General features: G+C 38.0%; 1 protein-coding gene across 2 annotated transcripts in view; it reads right to left on the reverse strand.

The window, feature by feature from the left end:
- The window catches only part of NTNG1 (netrin G1), a 310,825-nt gene that overhangs the window by 30,487 nt on the left and 260,254 nt on the right, over positions 1–20,084 (reverse strand). The window contains exon 6 of one of the 2 annotated variants that reach the window (XM_045897077.3): positions 15,154–15,288. The exons of the other annotated variant lie outside the window; for it this stretch is intronic. Coding sequence (XP_045753033.1) covers positions 15,154–15,288 — 135 coding nt within the window. The remainder of the gene's footprint in view (positions 1–15,153; positions 15,289–20,084) is intronic. 2 annotated transcript variants of the gene reach the window in all.

A 20,084-nucleotide genomic window follows, 5' to 3' on the forward strand; every position in this document is an offset into this window, starting at 1 on the left:
TATGATTTTATGTGCTTTACCCCAATCTCAAATTTGGTAACCTCCTAGAGGGCACAGCAAAAACTTGCTTTACATCTTATATAGCACCTATTATGATGCAGGCTTCATAGCAAAAGGTCAATAAATGTTCGGTTATGTGTTGATGAGTCCCTCAACCGAGAGTCTTTCCTCCTACCCTGCTCCTTTAGAGCTTGGTACTTCTCACAGCCTTTCTCCCTGCCCTGATAAATTCTTCCTCAACCACCAGGACATTCATTTAAAACATAAACTAATTTTCCAATATAGTGTACAGAGGGACGGCACATTTCAAAGGCACAGACTAAACCAAGATTGGCTGACCCTGGGAGCGAGTGCCCTGTGAGCCTATTGTAACACTTCTCTCATGCTCTCCTTACTCTTTGGAGGTTCTGTTTCCTTCTCATTTTCACATTTTGTAGTGACGTTGCTGGGGCTGAGGAAGTATTAACTCATCTTCTGTTTCTCAGTGCCTTTGGTTCACCTTAAAACTTCAGGCTTCCTTCTTCAAGGGCACTATGATATGTGGTTAAATTGTTACTCACATTATTTATTTTAATCTTCTGCAGGAAAAAAACAACCTTATTCCCTTCAAAGTAAGAATCTCAATTTGAGCATCTTTGTAGTATAGGAAGAGAAATCTGAACTTTGCTGAAAAATAGCACATAACAGAAATTTGCCAAGAAAAAAAAAAAAAGTCTCCTGAGAAGTTCTAAAAAAAAAAAAAAAAAAGAGTGCTTTGAATGCATTTCTGACATACAAATCCCTAAGGGTGTCAGTAGTCACCCAGCTGAAAATCGTCAAGTATCCAATTGGTCTGATGATGGCACAATAGATTGTAAGTGTCCAATTGTCCCTCCTGCAAAACTCGTTTAGGTCCAAGTACAGAACCCAGTCTGCTTTTGGTTTGTTTAGGGGGTCACCATAACTCAAGACCTGGCTAGCAGGCAGGCATTTTACCTTTAAAGGGTAATTTCCAGGATTTAGGATGATCCTAAAATTGACAAAGAAGTGCTGCTAACGGTAGGGTGAATTTAATGGATAAAAGTTTATAGCGAGGGCTTTATTTCTCTATTTGGAAACTGCAAAACTAAGAGGCACTGATTTTAGACAAACTCTTAACTAGAATTTTGCATTTACAGATGGCAATTAAGACTTGAAACAACCACAAGAAGATGACACAATAAGTATGAAATCCCATTTATTGTTTAGTCTTTTTTTCTTTTCTCCAGGAAGCAGCCGTGACTATGATCGCTTTCATTTTTATCATGTCATTTGTTTGTGACTTGATTGCTTTATTAAATTTGTTGATCCAATCCCCACCATCTTCAATGAAACTTTGAGGGCAGGTACTATCGTTTCTAGTTCTATTAATTCACAATGCGCCCTTACTGTGTGACAGAAACTGGGTTAGATATCGTTATGTTATTTAATTCTCACAGATGGTGAGGCAGATCTGATTCTTACTGTCATTTTACATGAGCAAATTGAGGTTGAGTAAGGCTAACTAATGGTACAGGACTGTAATTGTCGCACGCCAAATATCTGATTGAGTCTATAAGGATTTAGGCACATTAGCCTAAGTTGCAAATATTACATTTTGTTTCATTATCTTTAAACTTCTGTCATTGCCCAAATGTTCTGGCTCCTTTATCCCAAGATTTTAAAAATTAACAGGTATTAATGTATTTTAATAATCCCACTCATTTTAAAAAACATAACTGAATATCAACGTAGTTTTTTGAAGAAAGAGGATAAAGCTATCAGTAGGAATAAAGCAGCCATATTTTTATCTTTATACACTTTCTTTCTCTCTGTCTTAGAAATATTTTATCGAGACAAGTATGCCATGAGGAAGTTGATTTTAAAAAATGGTAATTGGGAACCTGATAAAATATACTTCAGAGTAATGCTAATCATGTGTGTCAAGATAAAGGAAATTAAGGTAGCTTAAGGTTTCAGTTCTCTTCAGAAAAATCAATTATAAAGCAGTTACGCTGCTGACACTAAACAATAAATCCCTGGATTTAGTTAATAAAAAAAGCCTTTCACTTTTTGAAGGTTTGTTCTTTTTATTCAAAAGAAGAAACTCATAACATTGATTTTTTTTTTTTTTTTTTAGAAAGAAGGGGCTATTTACATCAGGTATCTTTAAATCCAGATATATTCTTGATCTTAGCCTGTATGGATTAGAAATCACTTGCCAGCTGGGGAATATGTCTTTATAAAGCTACCCATGGTTTCCAGGGCTCCTGGCCTTGGTTGAGTGCCTTCTTACCTCAGACTCTAATGAGGAGTGGCAAACTGGAATTCACCTGGCATTCGCTTGGGGTGCAGAATATCGAGTCAAATTCATGGCTGGCTGAAATCTCTCTGACAACATGCAGTTACTGAAAATGTAGTTCTCAATCCTGGCTGCCTGTTGTTATTGCCTGGGGAGTTTTGTAAAATGCAGATGCTTGGGCCTGCCCCCAGAGAATCATACTTAAGTATGCTAGAGTGGGGCCAGTGATAACTATTTCATTTCGATCTCAATTAACCTTTATATAGTCACTGAGATGTTCACAGTCTTGTCACTTTCTAGTTTTGGACAATTAGAATCTTGCTGTCATTCTTTCTCTTTTGTTCTCATAAAACCAATGACACAAAGGTTAAAGCCACTGAGAAGGAAAGTTTTTCAACAAGTGCGGTTCTGCTCATCGCTTTTCAAATGAGCAATTAATAATTCATAACAATTAACTGAGTTATGAGTTTCTCTTTCAATACGTTTCCAAACATGAATAGATTAAATGGTAATTGCCATCAAATTTTATGTTCTATTTCATGTGCCCAATAAAAGTTTATCTTTTGGAACTCACTTTGTATTTCCTTTTGATATATTCATAACCAAATGCAATATACTATATTAAAATATTTATTATTAACCTATCAAATATTAACCACTTTTAAATTATATGGATGAAAGAAAACAAATAGGCTACTTGTTTAAGTTTTCATGATTCACCTTATTTTAATATGATTTGGATTTGTAGAATACAAGTTGATAAAAACTGATGTCATGAGATATTCTATGAGTTTCTGCCCCTTATATAATTTTTTCTAAGACATACGTATGCCCTTGATTTCCCAACCACCAACATTCTGTGAACACTAAGTGATAAAAACAAGTAAACTAAACACCTGGGTTTTGGAATCAACCTATCCCAAGGTTAAAATCTACACTTACTGTGTCACCCTCTAAATTCTCAAATTTTAATGCAAATATGCATATGAATCACCTAGAAATCTTGTTAAAATGCAGATCAGGAAGTCTGGGGTAGGGCCTGAAATTCTCATTTCTAACAAATTCTCAAGTGATGCTGATGCTACTGGTGGAATGATCACACTTTCAGGTTGCAAGAATCTAGATGACCCTGTGCAGGGGATTTAGCCTCTCGGAGCCTCAGTTACTTATCCGTAAAGCGGGGATAACTGCTAATGGGATTTTATACAGATTAAACAAGTCAGGGTGAATGGCTTGGCATAGTTCCTGGCACATGGCGGGCACTGAATAGTGGCCATTGTTGTCATTATTAATTATAATAATGAGAGCTCATTAAAGCCCTAAACAATTTTAAAGACTAAACAATTTTCATCTAAGACTTAAAATAAGTGCTAAGCTAGAATATGTCTAAGCGTCCAACTCATATATAAGATTTTAAGATTATTGGCTGGAGTAGAGATTCCTGTGACCAGAAGAATGAGCTAGAAAAGTAGTACTGGAGGTCAGTCTTCTCAGATTCCAACAAGAGTCAGGGGCTGTTGGATCTGAGACCCTTCTTAAACTGTCAGCCTTTAGAGGGCGGGGAAAACATTTTAGTTGTCTTTGGTGCTAAAATTTAGCACAATTCCTGGCACACGGTTGGGCTTTAATATTTTAAAATGAATGACAGTATGAGTGAATGAATGAATAAGTGAGTAAATGAATGATTGCATGAACAAGTGAATGAATCAGAAAATCCTCTAGCCAGCCCAGTTTGCCAGGGAGGAGAACTCAAAAGATTTTTCAAGACTCTGTTAAGTAGCCCTCTATCACCTTGGTTAAATTGAATTTTGTAACCAAAGATGAAATTTGAGGGTCTAGATTTCCTATAGGGTATGTTATGATCTGACAGTTTCTAGTAAAAATGTGACTTCAGAAATTTCAAAGCCTGATATGATTGGATAGAATTCATATGCCATATCTATATGTCTATATGTAGTTTAGCATCCTTGGTGCAAAATCAGCAACTTTAATTTTTATTTTAATTAGAAAGAAGAGGGATGTGATATCTCAGTAAAGACCTCATAATACATGCAAATATCTTCCATATGGGCATTAGCAAAAGTTGGATCAGCAAAATCATTGAAAATACAGCAACTGTGACATTACATCACTAATACACTGCCAGATCATCCTGGTAACAAGCCCTCCTACAAACTCCCAAACTTTGTCTTTTTGTACTCAAAATCATGTGAATGATGTAGTGGTCCATATTATTGATTTTCATGATAAAGAATACAGATTAACATAAGACTAAGTCCATAGGGTCAAAGTATTAATTAAAAAGAGGTCTAAATGTGATTCTTAAAAATAATTACATCAATATTTCATTATTTTTGTAGTTTTATCTCTGAGACATACCCCTATTTTCCCCAAAGAGCTGTAGCTCAGAAGAAAAAACTGCAATGCATAATATTAATGCTACACTTTTGCAGAATATGGGAAGGAATTCTGTTAAAAATATATTTTAGCAACTGTTTCTGTTTTAAAGCATCCAGGGATGTCTGGATGATCTTGACTGCTAACTATGAGGATGAGTTGGTGGTTGAAGTTGGATGCAGAGCAGATGAATCACGTGTGGGCCTGAATTTCTGTGTGTATGTGTCTCTTCTAGATGAAATCCAACTTCATTGAAATTTACATCAAGGGGCGCCTGGGTGGCTCAGTTGGTTAAGCGACTGCCTTCGGCTCAGGTCATGATCCTGGAGTCCCTGGATCGAGTCCCGCATCGGGCTCTCTGCTCGGCAGGGAGTCTGCTTCTCCCTCTGACCCTCCCCCCTCTCATGTGCTCTCTCTCTCTCATTCTCTCTGTCAAATAAATAAATAAAATCTTTAAAAAAAAAAAAGAGAGAAATTTACATCGAGATAGTCAATTGCTGTGTGCTAATGCATGCCATTTCTCCCCACCTTGCAGCAATGAAAAACTGAAGGTTGAGTATAATTTTTAAAAACAAAAAATTTGACTAAAATAGGATGAAGAGCACACAGCCCTTGAGTAGAGATGATCGTGACATAATTCTATTGCTGAAAGTAGAGCCACATGATCCAAAATGCCCTGGGTTCAATAGATGCAGTCACATTCAAAAGAGCATTGGACAGAAGAGGCAGGGGCTCATGGCACTGACATGCCCTTTCTTTAAAATAATTACCTCTGATATCAAAGCTGATGGTAAAAGAAAATAAATTCTCAACGGGTTCTGTATGTATTTTTTTCCTGTGCCCTTGGTGTCGTAGCTGATATTATTACTATAATTCTCTCTCAGTAGAGCTTTTTGCTGATATTCAAGGTGACTGGTTGTTCCTGCAGAATGCAACAGAATGATTCCTCACACCAACATGAGCAATCCTGATTGTGTTATGGCCACCCTGACTTCTCTTTCATTAGTTGCTGATTGTACTGAATTGATGCTAAATTGACTTGGCTGGCTCGTAAGCCTGTAAATGCCTGGCACTGACTATGCCTGTGATCTTGTCCTGGAAATTATATGGTCACAGCCTTCATGTTTCTGGAAATCCTAACATTTTTCTTAAGGTCAAATTAGGGCCTGGTAAATATGAATCGGTTAGACCAACCCCTTGTGATACTCACATCAGGATAGAAGACACACTTGAAAATGAAACGTGCGTGTGTGTGTGTGTGTGTGTGTGTTTTCTTAATGTTCTCTTCTGTCTTCTGCTTCATATTCTCTCCACTTTATTAACCAGGTCCTCTGTTTCCTCACTTCTAACTGTTGTGTGAGTTTGAAATAAATCAAACTATGGTCTGCAGGCCAAATGGAGCCTGCCTCCTGTTTACTATGGCCTATTAACTAAGAATGGCTTTTACATTTTTAAGCGCTTGTAACGGAATCAGAGGGAGAATAATATTTCATGGCACGTGAAAATTATATGAAACTTAAATTTCAGCGTCTATAAATAAAGTCTTAATGGAACACAAACACACTCATTCATTTCAGTGTCATCTTGGGCTGATTTGGGGTTACAATAGCAGAGTTGAGTGGTTGCAATGGAAACTGTAAAGCCCAAGAAGCCTGAAATAATTACTATCTGACCCTTCATAGAAGAAGTTTGCTGACCCCTGGAATAAATCACCAAAGCCTGTCTCCATCTTCAAAATAAAAATGACAAAAATCCTATAAAATGCTGCAGCAAACTCAATTCATAAATATTTGCTAATAACTGGTTTGCCATGTTCAGATGTTTGAGTTGGGGGAATTACCCTCTTTAAATCTCAGTTTTTCTCTCTAAAATATGGAAAATAATCTTCACCTCCCTTGTAGAATGAGATAATGCACACATGTTCTTGACACACAACAAGTGTGCAATAAATAACATTTTTATTATTAAAATAATAAAAATATTATTTTATTTAAATTACTATTAAATTATTTTAAAAATAATGATTATTCCTCAGAACTTGGTCCATGAGCAAGTAGGTCAAACCATCTGTGAGATTTCAGGATCATAGAATTTCAGAACAACAAGGAGCCTGAGAACACCCACGCCCTCTCCAGGATTTCACTGGAGATGCGCAGAGAAGGCTGAGCACAGGGTAGCTGAGTAGCAGGAAACCTCAGACTGTCTGGAAATGGTCTGGAATTGCTATTACGTCCAGATATGAGTTGCTATTACATCCAGTGGATAGTATATCCCCTATCTGTATCTGTCTTATGCCAAACTCCAACAATTCAAGAGCGTCAGGTTTAAATGGATATGATCCAACTTGAAGGGTGCTCTGAACAACTCACTCTTTTCAAGCTGCTCCAGCTTTTGCCTCTTAGGGTTGCTCCAGATGGAACCATTAGTGATGTGAAGAGTTAAAGCACTTTCCACGGGGTGAGTGTCAGCCTGGGACCCTCCTGCTCGCAGGTGGCATCAGGTCCCTGATGTATTAGAGGTTGGTGGGCTTTTGTTACCAATCCCAAATTAAAGTGATGTTAAGAATGGAAGGGAAACAGGACCGGAACTAGAAAGTGATGGCTATTAGCATGACTGAGTGCCATGGCCTCGTCCTGCTGAATCAGGAAAAATTTCACAACTGGGAGCAACCCTGGGGTTTGCTCTTCTAGCTGACAAAATGAGCCTTTTTCCCCCAGGAGGACTACCTGGCATATTTGTAATGCCTACAAATTGCCACTTTCTATCTTCTGTCTTCCTAATATTTTCCTTTTTAAATTACCTTGGGGAGGCTCCTACTGGTTCTGTTTAACGAGCACTTCCTCCCCACCCTTAGGAGTTGAACAACAGTAACATCAGGTGCCCTTCCAACTATTTATTTTTCATCACTGTTGTGAATGTGGTACTCAGCAAGGGAAATGAGACTGTTGTTCAAGTTGCTAGCAAGGAAATTAAAAACTTGGATCCAGTGACACCATTCATGTTCAGTGATAGAGGTGTAAGAGCCAAATGAATGAAAGCAACACCGACATCCTTGTTTAAGTGACATGCCACCTGTCGATGGATTTAAAATATGAGGTCAACTGGTGAAATGTGAACTGGATGTTTTAATGTAACACAGAAAATAGCGGGAGACGGCTACCGGAGGCAATTGAAAAATTACAAGTTAGGTTCAAGGTATTTGTCCAGGGAGGTATAATCTTCATTTCAGAAAAGCAATTGGAAGCATCATCTTAATCACAAGTTGTCAGGCCTATAGACGTTAATCTCATACCAAAAAATGAAAAAGAAAAAAAAAGAAAAAAAGAAAAGAAAGCCTCCTGATCTGTAGTAGCAGAACAAATTAATCTCTAGATAAAAAGGATTTTTGGAAGTTTTAAGCCTCTTGGAAACCAGAAGTGAGGACTGAGAACAGGGCTGGTGAGAAGTATGAGAGTCTACGTGTTGGAAAAGAGAGGTGAGAGCACAGAGGACAGCTGAGTGGCCTAACTGGCTCTTAATACAACTTGAGCTGGGGCTCTCTCTACACCTTCCCTTGGCCCATGTGATTGGTCTGAAAGAGCCGAGAAGCTGGAGAGGTCCCAGAGGTCTTTTCACTCAACTGTTCATTTAAGCAGAAACTCTCCAAAAGCATCACTCATAGGAGCCTGTCCAGCTTCTCTTTGCACTTTTTCAGAGTCTGGGGATTTATCATGACCCAAGGCACTCTACTGTATATTCTTAGACAGCTGGAGAGAATAATTGTTGGAAAATGCTAAACTGAAACCCACCTCTCTCTTTCACCCATTGGTCTCCGTTCTGTCTTCCTGAAGCAATGTGTCCACCTGTTACATAATAGCCCTCTGAACCCTGGTCGACTTCTGCAGTGTGTCAAGTCATATGCTTACCAACCTGCTTCTGCTGGCTTTATGAAAACCCCTTAATCAAAGACCGAGCCCTCCTACATCACTGTCAGCTATGTTAGAATGCAGTGTCCAAGGACTAGACTCTTGATGTGGGCTGCTCAGGGCACGTGTCAGAAGGACTGTAACTTCTTTTGGTCTTTGTTCAGCCTGAAATTGTGTTAGTTTCTTTGCTGCTCATGACATACAGCTGTCTAGAATTGAGCTTGAAGGTAAGCTAAAATTGCCCCATCTTTGTCACCTGAACAACTGTGAACACAACTTTATACCATCTTGCATTTTTGCAATTTTTACTTTTTAGCCTTAATTTGCAGCAGTGTCTAGCACATAGTAGGGACTAAATAAATGTTTGTCAAAACCCCATTGGAAACCATTGTATAGCTATGCTGGTTATTTTGGAAGTCTCCTATTTTCTCTAGGTAGCCTATTGGGAACAATCTGTGCTTTTATTTCTAAAAAATCAACTGTGTGTGTGTGTGTGTGTGTGTGTGTTTTAAAAAGTATTTAGGATCTTACTTTTTTTTCCCTAAGTATATTTTTAATAATTCTTAAGGTCTGGGACAGTGTCCCTTAAAAGTTTTTATTAACACTCATTCTCTTACATGATACCACCATCTCTGTATTACCCCTGAGTGGGGGTACTAGTTTCCTGACTCCTTCCACTCTTTTTAGTGAAGAAATTCTTGTCAATGCAAGTCAACAATTAGCAGAACACATCTTTATGTAAATATCTTGATATTTGAATTCCTTCATTTTGGAAGATTCCAGAGCATTTAGATTCTCTACTTTGGCTTTGAAAGATATGTTTATCTTCTAAATGGTTGTGTAGTCTGTAATACACTCTCACAATACCTTTTCTATAAGCTCTTTGGTCTTGACTGAAAAATATTTCACTGTTTCTACCTTCTAATTCACAACACAAGTCATTACCTTCTTGACACATGGCACTCTTCTCTGATCTATGTATTTCTTTTTTCTCTTGCATATCTTTACTCCAAGCATGAGTTACATTCCATCTCCATGATACCCACATATTTATGCTTGGCATTAAAAGTTGCCATTCTCAATGATTATTGTGGTAGGCAGTGTCAGCTGTCTTTCCAAAGATGTCAACATCCTAATCCTTGCAACTTGTTTTTTTTTTTTTTTAACATGGCAAAAGGGACTTTATAGAGAGATTATATTAAGGACCTCGAGGTAGAGAGATTCTCCTGGATTATCTGTGTGTGCCCAAGTTAACCATCTGAGCCCTTAAAAGTGGAGATCTTTTCCCATCTGTGGTCAGAGAAAGATGTAATGATGGAAAAAAGGCACAGAGAGATGGAAAGTTCCTGGCTTTGAAGGTAGAGGAAGGCGGCCATGAGCAAAGGAATATAGGTAGCTTCTAGAAGCTAGAAAAGGCAAGGAAACAGATTTTTCCCTAGAGCCTCCAGAAGGGTACATAGCTCTGCCGACAACTTGATCTTAGCCCAGTGAGATCCTTGCTGGACTTCTAAATACAGAACTGTAAGAAATACATTCTCGTTTTGAGCCACTATGTATGTGGCAGTTTACTGTAACAGCAGGAGAAAAAGAATATAGTTATTGTGCATTCTCTGGGAAGGAAAACATCTAAACCATAGAGTTTTGTTCCACAAACCTTTCCTTATTCTCCTGAGAATAACTGTTTTTTTTTTGTTTTATTTTTTTAACTCTTTGGTTTGCCCTACTGTCTGGTTTTAGAGTTTTATAAGGGTATTTTCACAATATTCTACTCAAACTTAATTAAAAATTTTCTTGATCAGACTATTGAGCCTTCTACTAAACACGTTTTTCTGTTCTCAATAATATATGTACTGATCCCGGGGGCGCCTGGGTGGCTCAGTCGTTAAGCGTCTGCCTTCGGCTCAGGTCATGATCCCAGGGTCCTGGGATCGAGCCCCGCATTGGGCTCCCTGCTCTGCAGGAAGCCTGCTTCTCCCTCTCCCATTCCCACTGCTTGTATTCCCTCTCTCGCTGTGTCTCTCTGTGTCAAATAAATCAATAAAATCTTAAAAAAAATACATGTACTGATCCCTTCCAAGAACCTATATTCTAGGGTTATTGGGATATTGTAGGCCATGGTCCAGCAACTGAATCTCAGCCTTCCCCTTAGTTCTTGATTTCCTACATGCTCTGTTATCTTCCCAAATCATAACACTGAACTATGTCACCAAATCTTTTGACTTTAACCCAAATATTTAGACTATAAGTTCCTTTGAAATCACCATTCATACAAACTAGGTAAAAATGGGGGATTGTTGGTAGCTTTCATATGCATTTAATATATTTATTTTACATCCTTATATATCCTCCAGGAAAACAACACACCTCCTCTCCAGCCTCATCGGTTCTATGTGTGGCTATTTCCATTCCGTTCTCCAAACCAAAACATCACAAACCTCCTCTATGTCCAATCTCCTTGGTGCTGGTGACAAGTTTTTCATTACTTCCCAATACATGTTAACCCTCCATATTTTATCTGAAGCATGGGATGTGGCTTCCTTTTGTGAAGGCTTAGCTTTATTCTCTGGAATGTGGCTCATCCCTCTTCACTAATTTCAAGGGGGCACAGAAAAAAACAAACAACAAAAACACTGCTTCTCCTCAGTGTTTCATAGGAATCTCAACTAATTTTGATTCTGCTTGGTCTCCTTGAAATCTTTTTTTTCTGCTTTCTTTCCTGGATTGGGTGTGCCAATAGTCTAAAGACCATTCATTCTGATGGTTTTCAAGTGTTTCACCATTTATGTCAGAGAGACTAGCTTACATACAACGGGTGGCCCCCTGAGGCAGAAGGTTCACTTTTGAGCCTGGAGCTCTTCATTTCCCCTGCGGAAGCCACACCATTGTTTTTGGGGTCAGCTTCACTTCAATCTCTTAAATCAGCCTTGCCTGTAATCAAGGGCTTTTTAGAAGTTCCTAGGTCAACAATTTGGAATTTCAACAGTGGCTAATCTTGCTGCATGTTCTGCACTATCATTGTACAATAAGTTTTAAACACGGCTTTTCCTAGCATTTTGATACATCAACATGTGCTTGGAATTAAATAATTGAATGCTTACTATGTACCATGAAGTCCACATTCATTATTTTCCTTCAATCTTCATGATTACCAGATGTATGATGTCCTAGTATTACCCCCATTTTGAGATTTAAAAAAACCCAAAACAACTGGGCTTAGAGATAGACGTCTAAGTGATTTCCTCTAAGTCTTGCAGCAAGTAAGAGGTAGAGATGCAATTCAAGCCCAGGGCCTAAGTGTGTCTGCTTACTATGTAGCTCATGGCTCACAGCCAGCACCATTGCCTGCTCTATCTACCACTGCTTTCTTCTTGGCATTGGTTTCTTGTTGTCAGGTTAATCACTGCCACTGATAATGAGGTTAACCCAAGGATGCATTCAACTCAATAGAAGTAGGGGCGGGGGTGGAGGGAAGAGAGAAAGAGAGAGATTGACTTTAAGGGCATTTTTTTTTTTGGAAGGGCATTTTTGAGGGCATTCATGTGTGTGCAGACATGGGAGTGATATGAAAAATATTTGTCAACCTTAATCGTCAACTAATTAGAATGAGTATCTGTTATAACACTGGTGCTGGAGGCACCTTACTATGACAGGTGTTACCCCATTAGTTGGTGGATCTTAGGGATGGTCTGAGAGATCCCAGGGGAAGGCACTTAGGGATCCTCATACTGTAGCCATTTATCAACTGACAGCAGAAATTTCAATATTTTTGCATAGAATATCAGCCCTATATGCGTGGATCTGAGGGAAGGAAAAAAAGATTTCAGAGTGAGATAAAGCTATTGCATACTCAAAGGTATATGTGAAATATGTTAAATTGATATAACAAATCTAGTCTCATCCTGTTCCAGTCCTTCCTTTACAGAGCAGCCAGAATAATCTTTCTAAAACAAATTCTGACCATTTCATTCATTCCCCTGTCTAAAAGTGTATGATGGACCCCAGGTCTGTCTCCTCCCTGATGAGAAGAAACTCCTCAGCTTGGTGTTCATGAAAGCATGTGATCTGGTCTCAGGTTGCCTTTTGAGCATATTCCCTTCCTCCCAACACACACACACACACACACACACACACACACACACACACACCTTATCCTCCCATCGTATCAAAACTATTTGATATTCTGGAACACAGCGTGTTAGCTCACGTATTTTTGCTCAAGAAGTTCCATCCTGGAAATCTCCTACTAATCCTTCAGTACTGAACCAAACATTGCTTCTCTGGGAAGCTCGCTTCTATCTGGGCTTCACTAAAAGCACATACATAGCTCTTTCTTAGTTCTGATTACCTCTGTCAAAACTGTTGTGTTATATGTCAGCCTCTCACTTCAGATTGTGAACTCCATGCCCATATGTCCACAGCAGCTATCTTTCTTCATCTTGCAGCCTCTACTGTTAGTTCATTGCCTAATTAACGGTAGGTACTCAAGAAATACTCAAGAGGATAAAGCATAAAGCATTTGCTTCCATAATCTCACTGATCCATACATACCAAGGATGTGAGGTGCTGGAGCTGAGGTACAGAGGGTTTTGTGCATCACACAGCCCTTATGTGGGAGGGCCACACGTAATCCAGTCTTCTAACTCCAGAAGGGAAAATTTGGTGACATTGTACCTTTTTATAATACTCTAATAATTAATCCAGAAAAATCAAGTTAGGACCTTTTTGGGATATACCTCCCCTAAGGCTGGATTAGTTTCCCTCTCTAATGCCTTTCCCTGGTTACACCTATTCATTAGGTCCTGCTGCATCAGGAAGTTTACATGAGCCTTTCTTTTTGAGAAGAGTGTCTTAATTGCAAAGTCTCCTTACAACGTATGCCTTGAGTCTTGGGCTGGTTTGGGTCCTTCCTCTGTCTGTTCCTCCTTCTCTCCTCTTGACTGTTGGCTTTCTCTGGGCCTCCACATCCAGATGTTCCAGGACCAACGACTCTCCTTTGAGTTCTGGTTCCTCACATGGTCCTTGGGATCCACCAAGTCATCCAACCCCCTAAGGTGTTTTCTAGGAATCTATGGCAAGCAGGACTTTTAAACCATGACCTTATGCAGAGCTTATGTGCAGATGTGCTGCCTATTTGTCTGTTAACGTTCCTCTCCAGTATGGCTGGAGATGCTCACCTCCAGCTCCGGGGTCCCATCTTAACCTTGGCATCCTCAGTGCTAGATTTCTCAAACTATCACCACAGTTCTTTGCTGCCCATGGCAATAGTATGGCAGTAAATTTCACTTTGGCTTTACATTGTGTAGAAGCGTAGCTTACAGATGACTATAAATTCCACAAGTAGCCGGTGAAATATTCTGTATGGTCTTGGAATTGGCTTTAGACAGTTCCTGCATACTGACATTGTTTTCAAGTGAAAAGTAAGCAAAGGAAGGTCCAGAGCTGTGCTGTCCAATATGGTAGACACATGTGGTTATTAGGCCTTGCAATATGGTCAGTCCTAATTGAGATGTTCTGTAAGTATAAAACACACACTTGATTTCAAATATAGTATGAAAAAAATGTAAAATGCATCCTTAATAGTTTTGATGTTGATTATATGTTGAATGATGCTATTTGAGGTATTTAAAGGTTAAATGAAGTAAGTTGTTAAAATCAGTTTCTTCTATTTATCTTTACTTTTTAAATGTGGGTAACAAAACACTGAAAATTCCGTACGTGGCTTGCACAATTTGCTATTGGACCGCACTGCTCCAGAGGATTTGCCTGGTGGCTCTTTAATATTAGTAAGCTAAATGTGTACAGATAGACTAGAAAGTTAGTGCATAATGAAAAAGCAGAAAAGGTTATGAATGACAGAAGGAAGCTTCTGCTCAGATTTTTAAATTTCTATTCCCTGAATACGCCGACATGCCACCTGCCTGACAAGCTTTTAGGAAGGCCTGATAATCCCCAGAGAAATGAAGCTGAACCAAATGGCATCTGTCTGAGGCTCGCTGCATGGTTCCTAACCTCAGAGGCTTAAAATCAATATTGATTTTTGTCATTTATTTTACCCTGGCATTTAAATATCCTTTAGATTTATTGCCTTCAGGTTTTTGGTTAAGATTCAGCTATGGGTGTGATAGCAGGGGCGGTAATAAGTTATGTAAATATCATTTAATTTATGAACTCTGGAGCTCCGGGGTAGTTTTCAGTTCAAGAAATATATTAACCACATACACATCACCCTTCATTTTGCGGTGAGAATTTCCAAGCTGGGTCCCTATTGTGCCACTTAATTTATGGTCTGGCCAGGTACCTGGATCTGAGCACAATATTTCAATATAAGTTGCTCCCGCATTCAGAGGGGAAGAAGACGGGCTTCAAAGAAGCCAGCTGGACAGCTGATGGATTGCTCTCTCTCTCCTCTATGTAGGCTGGGGCCTTAAGCAGCTTTTAAAGCTTGTCAATGGTTTGGGTCTTTTTCTGCTCTGAGAAGCTGCACGCGCTGGCCTAGACAAGCGGAATCAGCCATGCTGCAGCAGGCAGAGGGCAGCTCCCAGAGTTACTTACGTTGACAGCCGGAGTGCCAGGAATTTCCCGGCAGACACTCATCACACTTAGGCCCTGTTGTTCCCGTCTTACACTCACAAAATCCTGAGCCATTACAACGATCATGGACTGAGCCCAAAGGGTTACAATAACACTCTGTAGAAACAAGACAACACACAGGCTGGAGACAAGTCTGCATGGCTTATAGGTTATCAACACAGGAGCGTCACTTAAATGCATCTCTTACTTAACGGAAGATGCCCGCTAATCAAATGCTTTGGCAAATAGGTTGATTTTGGCCCTGTGTATTGATTTCTCCGCCTGCCATGATGCCATTTTTATGATATGGGAGGAAATTAACTGAAAACTTTCGAGGAAATAAGACATCATGTTCTTCATGGCTAACAGATCATAATAGAGATTCCATTTGTTAGGGCATTTTTAGATGATTTAATGAACACCATGAGAAGTCTGTATATCAAGTATAAATCAATATGCCATCAGTGTAAAATCTGTTTTAAATTATTCAAATAGGCTTATCTGTTACACTCAATATTTGAGAACTGCTGAACATTGTTAAAGTGCAATATGAATGCACTTTGTTCATGTGAGGAGCCTGTAGATGTTGTTTAGATGCTAGGCACCTTAGTAGGGTTTTCATGCAGCCTAGATTAACAATCATGAAAGAAAAATAAAGTTTGTAATCCCAAGTAAATTTCAACATAGGCATAATTTGAGACACGTGTTTTTCAGGACAATACAACTTTGTCTAGTAAAAAGTAAATAGAATGTTTTCTTGATGACTTACACATTCTTATACACGATATTTTTGCTTCGGAAGCTCTGTCTTGCTGAAAGGCTGAATCTGACATGGGAATTGTTTAGGTTTCCATTAGTTTGAAAGGCAACAACGGCTAGTTTGCAGCTTTTGGAATTTGGGGGCCAAGGTTTCTTTCCTCATTACCCTACTGTATAATCTGGGCAAGCCTCTCTGTCACTCTGTTTCCTTTATATCAAAATGCCCCATTAAGAGGTTTTCTTTTTAAAAACCAAATAAAATACCAAGCAACCAACCAAGAGAAGCCCTGAGAACTTCAGCTTATAAGCATCAAGTTTAGCGTTTTAGATTGGCAACAGAGATTCAAGCTTTAACGTTACAAAAAGGTCTGGAGGTTTGGCTCTGTTTTTGTCACTGGGATTAATTTGACAATTTTGTCAAAGAATGTAGAGGGTCTTAGAATTATGACTTATTTCATGTTGATTAAGTCAGTTTTTGAGTTCAGCATTATTGTGATACAAACATTAGACTAATAGAGACATATGGAGGGAAAAATGAATCTAAATAAACTAAAATGCTCCCTCTTTGCCGGGCTTGGTTTGTGCTTAATAACTGAAGTTTTATTTTAAGTGGGCATTTTTTATCTTAATGTGTGTGTATATGGGAGTTGTTTTTTAAAACAGTGATTTTGTTGTGGCTTTAAAAATGTTGTGTGTACATTTATATTATAAGTATGTATTTATAATTACTCAACACTTACTTTGTTTCTTACTATTTAAAGTGTATAAGTTGACAATGAGTCACCAACACTTCGTAAACCAAGGAGTAGAGTTATATCTGGCCAACATGAATTCATGTGCTACTCTAGTCAATTAGCTCATAGCAATTATATTCATATAAGGGTTTAGATGCAAAGAAAGTAAACAAAATTTTTTAAAAATGTGGAACATCTACACCGTAGGATATCCCAGTAGTTGTCATAGGAAAAGGTGATTAAGTGTAGTGTTATTCAAACAGTAATGAAAATAAGTGACAAGGAGAGGTGTGGTCTACACAACACCTTATGTACAAATAACTTAGTTTTTTAAAAAAATATCATTTGTGGGATCACAGCCAATGGTAGATATTGGTGATGGCCTTGGAGTATTATATTTTATTCCATGAAATTAGAAAGAACATGCAGGACTATTAGGCTAAAACAACATGAAATATTTTTGGAGGTTTGATTAAAAAGTTATACTACAATTGATTTATAGGTGTTAGAAGTGTTTTATCTATAGAAGGTACCTCTGGTTACCTGATCTTGGGTTTAAAGGGGTATAAAAAATAATACAGCCTAATTTGAGATATGTTTAATAGTAATTGCTGAGCCCTGTGTTTCATTCTGATGTCAAGCTTGTTATCAGGGATTATTAGCAGTGATTATCCAAGGTCATGAACCACATATCCTCTAGCTTCCTGCTTAATGCTTGAGTTTATATGAAACAGAAGCATGCAAGGGAGTCAGCTTCATGTAATTGCTGTGTCATACAGGGTAATTACATGCATCTTTGGAGACATGGCTGTGCTTGGAATTTGTATGAAAATGGGTAAGTTCACCGGTAGTCACAAAAAAGCAATCACTGTGGCAACACGAAATAGTCTGCATTTTATATTTGCCATAATATAAAATGATGCAAATAGTTTATGACATCTATTTCAATGCAGTCTACATTTTGTCAAAGATAGGGGCTATTCCCTTATAACCAGGGTGGTGGATTTCACTGTCATTTGTTAAAGAACTGACAAAAGTGCCTTTCTTTTCTTCAGAATTAGAGAAGACTTAGATGAAGTTCAAATTTTCCAAGATTGGCGCTTAATTCTGTGAAAGTGAATTAGGTAAATATCCATTCATTTTCATTTGTGCTTTCTATACAAAAAGGTATTAAACTCTCAATTACTTGTGGTGTATGCTCTTAAATTTAATTCTCAGTCCTGCCTCAAGCCTCTTGGGGAGCTGAACTGTGGAAAAGAGGAAATTGGTTCATGCTTTTCCATAGGGCAAACCTTGGCAATAGGGAGCCACAGGCTACCAATGGCCCTCAGAGAGCAAACTCCAGCGTTAGCCTGGTGGATAGGCAGCCCTGATACCTCAAGTGGGAAAAGCAGAATCCATAGCTCTTTTAGGAAATAGTTATTGATTCATTGTATGCATATATAGACTCGAGACAAAAGATTGAGTGTAACATACACCAGCTAGCCACATTTTTCAATTTATTCTTTACAAACAATTTTACTCCTTAGGAAAAGGGCAGCAATTTAAGGAATTTTGGCAGGTGGGGAATATTATCACTAATTTCAATGGTACTTAAAAATTCTCATCTTTGGGTTTACTAATTTACTTGGTTTGAAGAGTATAAAATACTGAATAGAAACATGTTTGTTTCAACAAAATAAAATTCCCCAAAGGTTTATAATTTTAACTAATAAACTTTCTAGAAATGGAGAAAACAACTGCTTTTGATTTTTTTAAGTAAGGAAAAAATGTATATTAAGCTTTCCATATTTCATCTCTAGTTCATGCTATTTAAAAGACAAAAGCTAAATAGGCTTTCTTCCTGTCTGGAGATAATCCAACATAGATTTACAACACAACTATACCTTTTAATATTGAATAGGAAGTGCAGATTTTATAGTTCATAAGATTATTTTAGGACTGGAAAAAGGCCAAAGTTCATAAGAATAGAATATTCTGAGTAAAACATTGGGATATAGTTGTTACCTATGAAATATTATATGGAATAAAATCTTTTCTTTTAGGGCCTTTTCTTTGTTCATTTAAAATAATATGAAATTAACACTGTAAAATATTTTAATCTTAGGTGTTTTACATAAATGATTTTTATTCCTCTGTTCCTATTTATTTTACCTTTCTCTTGTTTCCATATTTATAGTATGACATTTATATATTTTGACAAATGACATTCAGTGAAATGTAACTCTGCATTCGAAATTCTGACAGCTACATGTCTTTTGGGTTATTGATAACCTCAAATCTTTGTAGCCCTAGTAGTTGGAAAGGCAATTGAATTTCTGTTTGCAAGCTCATAGTGGAATTGTTACTGTCATCCAAAAAAGCATACCATAACTAGAAGTCTGACAAGCTTAGTTTTGCTAATTATGTCAGGATATTTGGGAGAAGGTGTTCAAGCTTTGAAGTCAGAAAACTAACTCTTCAAGAAAGCTATATGATTTGGGTCAACTTGCCTTACTTTTCTCAACTAGAAAATAGAGGAAATTATCAGTGGAATACTTACCCACAGTTTTGTTAATGAAGATTAAGTAGAAAAAACATATTTGCAAGTGAGTTCACAGTTTACCAAGTGTTTCCTGTGTATCCCATATGATCCCAGTTTGACCAGGAGTTCTGAAATGACTTACCTAAGGCACACAGCTATTAAATAACAAACTGGGACGTGAACCCAGCTCTTCAGCCTCTAAGTCCAGTGATTTCTCCACTAATTCACAAATAATAGATAAGGAGGCACTTTGAAAAATAGAACATACTGTAGATATAAACAGTATTATGTAAACTTGGCCTAACTGAATTCAAAACAACTTGTATAGCTATATTATGTGATCCTGGGCAAGTGGCTACATGACCTTGACAATCCAATCAGAAAACAATGCCCCAGAATTGCAAATTAATTAGGTTTCTTTTTTGATCAAAAGACTGCCTGCCATTTTTCAGCATGTGTTTTCTATTTAAATTAGTCTCTATGTGCAAAATTCTACTTTTAAAATTAGTTGCCTGTGTCGACCTGCTGGTGAGGTAACAGATATGCACGTACCCTTGACCATTTCAAATATATGCATTTCTTCAAAGTAAATTGTGAAGTGAAATTCCATTTATTATTTCTTATTTTTCCATCAGCTCCCTTTCTTAAAGATGGGTTCCACTACGCAAAAGGTTGGAGAAACTTTTTTGGGTGGGAAGGGCAGGTTCTCACCTTGTTTATGCTGACTACTGCTCAAGTAGTCATGGTGGGTGGGGGAGAGCGCTTGAGAGAACGCTGTGGACCCAGTTGCCCAGAGCTTATTTACCTTGGAAGCTAAGAGAATTAATTGCCTACAATAGCTTTGAGAAATTGCTTCTCCTTTTGGGGGCTATAAGAAAATTAAATAAATGGAATTT

Source organism: Mirounga angustirostris, unplaced genomic scaffold (assembly GCF_029215605.1).
Source record: "Mirounga angustirostris isolate CCGP_5_RB_7025 unplaced genomic scaffold, mMirAng1.0.hap1 SCAF_4, whole genome shotgun sequence".
Classification (NCBI taxonomy): domain Eukaryota; kingdom Metazoa; phylum Chordata; class Mammalia; order Carnivora; family Phocidae; genus Mirounga; species Mirounga angustirostris.